The sequence below is a fragment of the Octodon degus genome, unplaced genomic scaffold, assembly GCF_000260255.1.
Source record: "Octodon degus isolate 3935 unplaced genomic scaffold, OctDeg1.0 scaffold00040, whole genome shotgun sequence".
Lineage (NCBI taxonomy): Eukaryota > Metazoa > Chordata > Mammalia > Rodentia > Octodontidae > Octodon > Octodon degus.
Window position 1 is genome coordinate 8,674,318 of NW_004524616.1, and position 10,547 is coordinate 8,684,864.

General features: G+C 35.7%; 1 protein-coding gene across 2 annotated transcripts in view; it reads right to left on the bottom strand.

Moving 5' to 3' along the window:
• The window catches only part of Slc27a6 (solute carrier family 27 member 6), a 67,734-nt gene that overhangs the window by 38,840 nt on the left and 18,347 nt on the right, over positions 1 to 10,547 (bottom strand). For both annotated transcript variants that reach the window (XM_023715260.1, XM_004631314.2), the window contains 2 exons: positions 7,221 to 7,379; positions 868 to 992 (listed from right to left, as the gene is read on the bottom strand). In XM_023715260.1, the coding sequence (XP_023571028.1) occupies positions 868 to 992; positions 7,221 to 7,379 (284 nt within the window). The remainder of the gene's footprint in view (positions 1 to 867; positions 993 to 7,220; positions 7,380 to 10,547) is intronic.

Sequence of the window (10,547 nt, forward strand, 5' to 3'; positions counted from 1 at the left end):
TCCCTGGTTCCCCAAAAAAAAAAAAAAAAAAAAAAGAAAACAATTCTTTAAGCATAAATGCATTGGGTTATCTAATGTTTTGTTGTTTTTTATATAAAACAAGTTCTTGGCATTAAATATTAGAAGACAAAAACTTGTCAAAGGGGCTGGTGTTGATTTTATTTAAGAGTCACTTCTTTCTAACGTCAAGGATGTTTGGAAAATCAGAGGATTAGAATACTAAGCACACAGGAAGACAAATGTGATCAGAAAAAGATAAGTAACAGTGAGGGCAAAAACACAAGCAAAACAATAAGGACAATTCCAGGCTCTGGAAATCCTCTCTTGCTTGTTGATTTTGCAACTGATTAAAACAATGTGAAAATGACCGCTTTCAGGGAGGAAAATATCCCCAAATTGTTTCTAAATAAAAATATGTTCTGATATTCAAAATAAAAATATAGAAAAACAAGTATAGCTATGTCATTAGTTTTATTGTAAAAAAAAGCCCACTACATTTTCAAGGATCATGTGTTTTAAACTTGGAATAATTTACTTCTGTAAGCACAGCATGCATCTAATATAACTTTAATTAGCCTAAACTAATTGGATTTTAATTAGCCTTAACTAATTAAAATTAGATTACAGATGTGTTCCTTCCTGGGACAACACAAAGCACATCAGTTCTTTCGTAGATGATTTTCCTTTTATTTGTTTCTGAATTTTACATTTATTTTTTTCTTAGTGGATTGTAAGGATCTTTCTATCTCAGCTAAATTATGTTCTGGAAGAATGTGATGCATAAACAAAGAAGTAAACATTACCTTTGCTCTCTCAATACTTATTTTTTCTGAAGCATTTTAGTTTGTTGATCATGGCCACCCTTACCTTAGGTTGCTTGCAAAGGTAGCGACAAAGTTCTCCAATGTACTGAAACACAGTCACATTATATTTGTTGCAATCATTCCAAAATTGACTTGCTGAGAATTTCTTCTTTAGCACACAAGTGGCACCTAGGACAGAAGGCAAAAGGAGGCATGGGAGAAACACTTCAGGGCAATATTAACATAAAGGACGATGAGATCACTTTATTAAACATGTTGGTCACTTAATAAACTTTTATAATTAATCATCAATCATTTATATCAAATGTATTTAAATATGGTCTGGTAACTTTAAAATATTCATGCTGAAATTGTGCATTTTCACTGGAAACATGCTTTTTGCAATGTGCCAGATTAAAGTAATACTCAAAAGAAATATGAAAGTTAGAATTATTAAGGCATGAAATAAACATGTTTATTTTTAAAAGCTTAAAGCAGCCTCAATATATTTTGAAGCCCAGATTGAATAAAGCAAGTAAGATAGTACCAACAAAAAGTTTGATAACTATAGAGCCTAATTTTAACAATTGCTTTTATGTATTTTGTATGGGGTCTACAGGGTCTTCCAACACAGACTCATAGCGATCCTCCTGTCCTCAGCCTCCCAAGTGCTGGGATCATAGATGTGCACCGTCATGCCCAGTCTCAGTCTCCTTCTCACCACACCCCGGGACCGGGGCCAGCATGGCTCACTGGGGACTGAATGCTGATCATCACAGAGCCCCATATATATTTTTTAAATGGGATATAATTCCCATACTACATAAGTGAGATTTTAAAATGTCCACGTCAGTGCATCTCAGTACTGTCTCACAGTTGCAGCCATCACCACCCTACAATTGTATGTCCTTATAGTTGTAGAACTCTAAACCATTTCCATCATCCCAAAAGGTACCCCACACCCATTACTAGTCATTCCAATATCTCACTCTTTGCAACCATTAACATGCTTCCTGATTATAAATTTGTCTTTGGCAGACATTCCAATGAACCTGAAACCACACAATATGTGATACTTTTGTACAAAATAATAAAAAAGTAAAAAAAAAGTTTAAAAAAGGTAGAAACTGTACAGAACTTCACTATACAAGATAACAGAAATCCAATAATGGTCATTGTATTGCATATTAGTGTCTTCAAAATAGTTTTTTGCCTTATCAGATGCATAACATGCTCAACTGGTCCAAAAAAAAGTGATATTTTGTGTCAGGCTCCTTTCATTTAGTATAATTTTTTTTAAATTTATCTATGACACAGCATTATCAATACTTCACTACTTTTCATGCCTGAATAATATTCCACTGTTTGGATATATCATATTTTGTTTGTCAATTCATCCATCAATAAATATTTGGGCTTTTTCTATATTTTAGGTATCAAGAACAATGCTAATTCAATCATATTTAATCAAAGTTAAAATCTATTGTGTTTCAAAGGACACTATCCAAATGAAAAGATAACCCACAGATTTCTCATTCAAAAGTTCCTGTGTGACTGCATGTTTCTTCAGCTGTCTTGGCGTGTATATAAAAGTAGAATTGCTGGGTCATATGGCTAAGCTGGTTTATTTTTTGAGATGCTTCGGAGCTGCTTTCCACTGAGGCTGGCTTGTTTACATCAATGCCAACAATATATGAAGATTCTGATTTCTCTTTATGCATCCTTTTTTTCTTTTTTGTATTTAGGACAGGGTGGACAGGCTGGACAGGGTCTCACTACACAGAGCAGACTTGTAGTGATCCTCCCTCCTGTTTACAGCCTTCCAAGTGCTGGGATTACAGGTGCATGCTACCATGCCCAGTCTCAATTGCTGGGGTGCAGTTCCAGCACGGCAGACCAGGGGATCGAACCCCTGGCCCCTGCGTCTGCCTAAGCAGGCACTTTAATCTGCTGAGCTACTTGGCTGGCCTCTTCTCTTTATCCTTGCAATACTTATTTTTTGTTTTTGTTTATGAGGATTGCAGAGATATGAGGTGATATACTATATATCATTGTAGTTTTGATTTGTATTTCCTTAATAACTAGGAATGTGGACATTTTTAATTGTCTACTAGTCATTTGGGTTTCTTCAGAAGATAAATAGCTATGCAAATTCTTTGAGTACTTTCAAATTACTTTTTTTTTCCTTTTTATTGTTGAATTGTAGTAGTTGATTTATATAGTCTGGGCACTAGAGCCATATTAGATAATATGATTTATAAACAATTTCCCTATTCTGTGGTCATCTTTTCATTTTCATAGTGTCCTTGGAAGCACCATAGTTTTAATTTTGGCCAGCCAAAATTAAAGTATGTGTGACTTGAGGTTTAGTTATTTATCTGAGAAACACCTGACTCATTGTGAGTAGCATTTACTTTTTAATTTTCTTCTAAGAATTTTATACTTTTAACTCTTGCATTTAGGTCTTTGATAAATTTTTAAGTTAAATTTCATAAATGGTATAAATGTCCATGTTCATTTTCTATTTGTGGATATGAAATCATTCCAGTATCTTTGGTGAAAAAAGTACTCTTCATTCACTGACTACCACTTTTGACATCTTCATAATGATTTAAACACCATACAACACACTCATCCAGCAAAACATAACATGACATTGCATTACAATATACAAATCCTGTGTGCCAATTTAAAAATATTACAATGGGGAAAAAAACTGTTGACTATAAATGCATAGGTTTATTTCAAGATTCTAGAAGATAGAAAATTCTATTTTTTAAACAACAAAGTAATTTGTATAATGGCATGATAAAATACAAAGAATTCATGGTTTATTGCATTTACATGAACTTGCATATTTACTGAAGAGCTTTCATTAATGTGTGATTTTTGTGTGCCTCATATCTAAGTAGTAGGCTTTCATTTCAGTTACTACATAAGATCACATAAATGAGCTACAGTACTTGAAAGACTTTCACCTTAATTCTTTTCATTAAACACCCAATATTGGGAATTTTTAAAGCAAAACTAAATGTTTTGCTAATTGTAGTCTTCTTTGTATTCAACTCTGTATTCAGGTTTACAGGCATCCATATCTGTTTTAAGACAGACTTAGGTTTTGTTTGTCTGGGAATGTTTTATCCTTTCTTTATTTCTAAAGAATGGGCACAGTATTCTTGGATGACAGTTTCTTCATGGAGTTCTGTGAAAATCTCATGTCATTCTCTCCCAGTCTGAAGAGTTTCTACTGAAAAGTCTATTTTCAGTTGAATTTGGACACCATTATTAACAACATCTTGAGGTTTGAGATATCTCAAATATCCCAAAGCCATGTTGGCTGTTCTCTACAGTCTTCAGTATCTTCTCTTTAATCTTTGAAGGATTCATTATAAGTTTTCTTCAGGTAGACCAACTCTAGCTTTATTGTCTTTAGATATCTGCCTACTCCAGGGTGGAAATGTTTTCTGTCTGCTTGAGTGAGTTTTCTACCCTTCTATTCAGCATCCAGAATATTCATTGTTTATTACTGTTACAAACTTCCTGTAGGCTGTTTTGGTCTTGTTTTCCCTTTATCTCTTCTCTGTATATTTAAGTAGACTGTCTTCAACATCACTAATTCTTTTTTTCTCTGTTATCTATTCTGCTGGGGGTGGAACTTTACATGGTTTTCTATTTTACTATTTTTTAGACCAAAAGTTTAATTCTAAAAATTGCTTCTATTTCTTTAAGTTCTTTTGTTAGAAAACTGAAACAATTTTAAATTTTCTTTAGATTCATCAGTTCCCTTAAATGATATTATTAAATTCTGTGAACATTCTTCCATAGTAACTATTAATTATAAATGGTCAGTTTTTGGCACCTTATTTCAATTGTTAGGTGAAGTTATGCTTTCTTGAAAGGTCTTGATCTTTGTTGGTTGGCAACATCATTTGGGTCTTGGAGAGTTAGGTTTTTATTCTGGTCTTCCTAATTTGCTGTTTATTCCTGTCTTTCCCAAAATTCTGAGCAGACTGCTCATTTTCTCTGAATGTAATCTCTTCTATTATTTCACCACTGGATGGCATTCAGGTCCCGGTTAGCCAAGAAATTGCTATTGATAGATGTCACTGTTTCAGCACTAGAGGGTGATTCAAGCTCAGATTTGTTCTAAACTGACAGTTGGTGTGTTGTTTAGAATGAAACAGGGCAGTACCTGCACATGTAGATTCCACCCACAGGCCTCTACCTGGATTCAGGGTAAGCCCAGTCACTGGAAATCAGCCACTGGAGAATTCTGCTTCTCTCTGGGCAGAATTAATGGAGAGGGCTCCTACGCCATATCTGAGGCCATCAGTGCTACCATGCTGCTTTGCACTGTGAGCCCACAGCTCATCAAAACCAGTGTAGAATGAGGAAGAACCAGCTCTATGCTGCTGAGTGCCGTCTACTGCTGAAGCCTAATATTAACAGGGAGCAAAGAGCAAACAATACTTTAAGGAGACCTAGTGATTCTTGTAAATTCCAGCAAGCTGGGATACAAGGTCACAGATAATAGCCTTTCCTGGAGGAGCCCTTTTGTTCCTTCATGCCTTACCTGGGGTGTTACTGGCTGGCTAGTGTTGTGCGAATTTAGAGTTTGGTGAATGCCAGAAGGCAATATAGACAGGAGTTTGTTTTCACAAGGTTACTTATGCACATTCCTTAGTCTGCTTTTAGCCCTCAGCAAAAGTGAGAAGTTTTGGTGGCTTGGGACTCATTTAGAACAAGATTAATCTAGAGAGTCCTCTGCAGCTATGTTAATCCAGTCTTCCCATCATTTCTTTAGGGTCTGACTGATTTCATACAACAGTAAACTCATGACCTATAGCCTCTGCAACCAGCCATGGTGACGGTGGTCAGAATAAAAGTTCAATAAACTGAGTGTTGGGTATGTTCTAAACCTCGTCTTCAGGCTTGTCTGAGGATGAGAACTGTCAGGATCTACACAGTGTTGTGTTTTAGTAGCGCAGCACTAAGTTCAGGGCAAAGTCTTGAGCTTATAACCTTAGCAAATAGGGTGTTGCTCTAAACTATGCTGCTCAAGGCTGGTAGTGTTGGTGAAGCCAGTTCCTTTGGCCACCTGAATTAATGTTAAGCTGGATTGTGCCTGAGTCTCATTGCTGTAAGGACTTGCAAGGTCTCCCTAGCACATCAAGACCCATCCCAGAGATGGCTTAATCATGAGTCTGTCCCATGGCAGCATAGATCTACGTCTGGTTCCAGATGCTAGGTCTCACTGCAGTGAGCCTGACACTGAGCTCCATGCTTTAGTTCTCTGCTCCACAGTGGGTGACATCTTGCTCCCGGTTCTTTGGAGTTTTGAGGGCAGTTGGCAGAGGCATCAGCCACTTGGCTTAACACAGTTTCAGTGGCCTATTTGACAGCCACTAGCTTGACAATAGCACTGATGAGTCTTTCACTGAGAAGAGCATGGTAGTAGGTTTTGAGTCTAATGTCTGTATTAAGTGCCTCTCTCTTCCCAAACAGAACTTATCTTTTCATGCTGAGATGCTTGGAGTTGGGGAAAGAATGATGAAGGTGTCTCTTTTCTTCCTGCCCTCTACAATGTATCTTTTCCTTTTGTTAAACTAAAAACAGACATTACTGGGTTGTCACCTGATTTCTTGGCTCTGGTGAAGTTTGGTGTGCCTATGCGACCTGGCCCAGAGCATCCTAGTCAGCTGTCATCACAGTCTACCTCCAACAACCCAATTCTGACAATGTCTGTCATATGCATGTGTTCCAAAGGAAATTTTTATATCTTTCATCTTTACTCACTATGGATATTGATCTCTTTCTAAAATCTCACATGTTTGTCGGTGGAGTCATAAGCTTTACTAACTGACTTCTTGGATACTTAGGCAGATAGTTTTCATAACTAACTTTCACAAGTCCTTCTCTATGCTTACCTTAGGGCTGTGAATTTTCCCCTCCTCCCTTAAAGAGGTGGGGATCTACTTTCCAACACCCTGACTCATAAATCTGGGCTGCCCCCTGACTTGCTTTGATCAGTAGAATGCAAATGAAATAGCCTATGTGATTTTTTGAGACTTGGCCTAAACAGCTTATATAGTCACCATTTTGAAACACTCCTACTACCATTTAAATGATCTGGTGGAAAACCATTACAGGATAAACAACCACAAGAAAAGAGTGACCCAGTCCATAGCCAGACTCAACCATGTGGCTAGATTCCCAGGACTTTGGTCTCTCCACTTCAGAATAATGAAAATGTATTTTTGTAAAATGAAAATATGTTCTTTCAATAAACATTATGCTATAACTTTATAATATGCATGCAATCACTCTGAATTCTACATACAGATTCAAACCATAATGAACTCAAGGTCTAATGATTAGGCATTGTGAAAATTTATCAAAATGAAAATCAAAACGTACCCAATGCAACACATCCACAAATTCCAAGGAGAGCACCCGAGCTGTGATACAGAGGAAGAGTTATATAAATAACATCATCTTCAGTACAACCAAAAGCCCACAGTCCAGCAGAGCCCTTCAAAACCTGCAACTGACTAATTACTGCAGCTTTTGGTAGACCTGGAAGACAAGAACAGAAAAGAAAAAGGAATGAAAAGAGAATGTGTATGTACACACACACACACACACACACACACACACACACACACAGTGAAAAACAGGAGTTCTCTGAAGAAGTCATTTCTAAATTAAAAATGCTAAAGATTATTTGACCTTGGTGAAGCGGAATATCATGATATGGAGACACTGAATATTACAAATGGAAAGATATTAAAATTATCTTGTAATAGCTTGGAGCACAGCCATTTACCTCTAAGTTTTGGATCTGACCTAGCATTCTCATGAGTATTAGGTAAACCTCTCAGAATATATAATTAGGTTTACCCAATCCCTAACCTCCATAAACTCTATAGCTAAGTATATTTACTAACTTTTTTGTATGCTGCCTAGTTAGTTCTCTTACCAATGAATTTGTTGAATGTTTTGATTTGTTATCTTATTTGTTTTGTGGCTATTGAAGTTCATGTAAGCTCATCAATAAGGAAATGCATCATTCAGGGTAACTTGAATCCAAGTTCTCAGGCTCCAATAACATTTTTATTGATGATTTTTTAGGTTTTGAAAATAGAGTTGTTATTTGGTGCTCATCATATACCGATATTCATGTATAATAGAATGAAAAATTTCACTGCTGTCAACTCACAAGCATTTGAGACTAAAATACAATGTATATGCTATATGCTTTATAAAAGGGACCATACCAAGATGATTTGCTGCTGTAACTTAATTTCTAAAATGTAGGTTTATCCAGAAAGAGCGCATTATAAAAATCACATAAAATTGGAGATACTGTTATTTTCAAAGACCTATATGTGTTATAAAAATGAGGAAAAGGCCAAAATCTGAAATAGTATACTTTGAATGAAGCAGATTTCTACATCGATCTAAATTATACATGAAGTAGAAGTTTTCTAGAGAAGCTCCAATGTCAAGCAGTACTCCTCGCATATGAGCCGCGCACCTGTCATTGTCACCATGTTCTAGAAGATGATCACAGTTGGATGCCAGATTTCATAATAAATGCTGATGCTGTTCAATATGTTAATAACCCGAAGTAATTTTTCTTTTTCTTTCCTCTACCTTAACAGTGCCTGATTAGAATTCATAAGATTCCCATGTACATTTTACTATAAAGTTTATATGCATGTTTTGTGTATAAAACATTCGTATATTGCTTTTGTTACGTGGCATGTGTAAGACATGTGTCTTCTGCATTCCTATGCTCCATATTAAGCCAGTTCACATATACTTTAATAGTATATGATGCCTATGACACTGTCTTGATTATGGCTGAACTTTGCCAATTTTATGTTTCAACTTATTCTGAAACACAGCTTATCTATTCTTAATTATCTCTTTTCTACATTACAACACTTACTTGTACTGTAATCATACCTTGCTATCCCTTCACAGGGTCTTAACACCTTTGGCATGACTTCATGCAGAGCCCAGGGACAGAGCAGAGCTTAGGGGCACAGTGCCTGCTTAGCATTCACAAGCACAAGCCCTGTGTTTAATCTTTTTTTTAAGGTTTGGAATATTTTATTGCATGTAATAAACATGGTATACTATAATTAACATCATTTGTTCTGTATAATTAGCATTATAATCCAAGAATGAAAGAAAATATTGGGAGAAATAAAACTAATTTGGAAAAGAACTGTTGAGAAATTCATTGAATCTTTTTTGCCAAACAGAATAAATAGATGGGGAGGGGAAAGAGAGAGAGAGAGAGAGAGAGAGAGAGAGAGAGAGAGAGAGAGAGAGAGAGAGAGAGAGATTTGTTTATTAACAGGAAGACATATTTTGATATACATAAGATGAAAAGTTTCTTAGTTTTATCATTACCAAAATGCTTTGTGCTGCCTCTTGTCATTTTTTATCTTAATTTTATTGAGAAAGGAATAGCATAGAGACAGTTTTAAAACAGGTTAGTAGGACAGTTACAATTAATACATTGCATATTGTTGTCTTCATAGTACTTATTCATAGTACAAGATGCAGATATAATATCTTGTCTGAATACTACTAGTACAAATCTTTCTTCTCACTGAACTAAGACAAAGTAACTGTATATCCATTCTAACTATTTTGTATATACAGATATATATATATTTTTTCTTTTTCTTTCTTTAAAAATTTTATTGAGGAACAAATATCAATGAGACAGTTTCAAAGCTGATTAATAGGACAGTTTCAATAATTAATACATTGTACATTGTTATCTTCTTAGTGACTATCCACAGTGTAAGAAGCAGACAGGATATCCTGTCCAAACACTATTAGTACAAATCTTTCTTCTCATTGAATTAAGCAAAAGTAGCTGTATATCTATCCTATTTTGCATATACAAATACAAAATGGTCCTTCCTTTGTGTCCCCTTTTTTGTTTAATCCTGTCAGAGGTGAGTATTCTATTGGCATCTAAATACTATAGGTGCTTCAATTCATTGAAAAATAATTCAACACTGTCCAGCAGTCCATAACAGTAGTGGGTTATCCTCAGAAGTTATTGATTTGAGCTCATCATATTAATATGGCTTTACTTTATATACCTCATTTTTATACTTTTCTGCTGGATGGTTAAGACCAAGACAAAGCAAGACCTAAATAACAAGAAATGTAACTTTTGTATCTGAAAAGGTCAGTAAAGTACCCTCAGGATTTATCCTGTAACCCTGTACTGCTGTTTGCAGATCCTTTGTCAGTGTCAGCGATGTGGACGAGTCACGGCCATTGCTTGATCAATTTGCTCTCTATGAAAGCCTGGGAGAAGGTTTTCTCTCCATGTGACTTTCCTTAGGCACACTCTACATCATTGATCACATTTCTCTGTGGCTCCATAATCTCCTTGATTAGAAAGTTTGGGACACAACTGAGTTACAGGATATTACAGTACAAGTTCTTCTATGTCCTGAGTTCTCACTGACCTTGAATGGCTAGGGCCAAAATCTTGGCTGACCTTGCAGTCCTTCCTTTTCTCCAATGTTTGATCTGCTAACTTAGGTTGTTAACCTTCCAGAAAAGAAGCTTATTATTACCCTGCAACATATGCAGTTCTGTTTCCGCTGTCTAAATATCAAACATTTTAGGCATAACATGGAATAGGTATTTTCCATCAAGTATTGATATGTTGAACTTTAATTCCTTACAGAATATGAAATATAT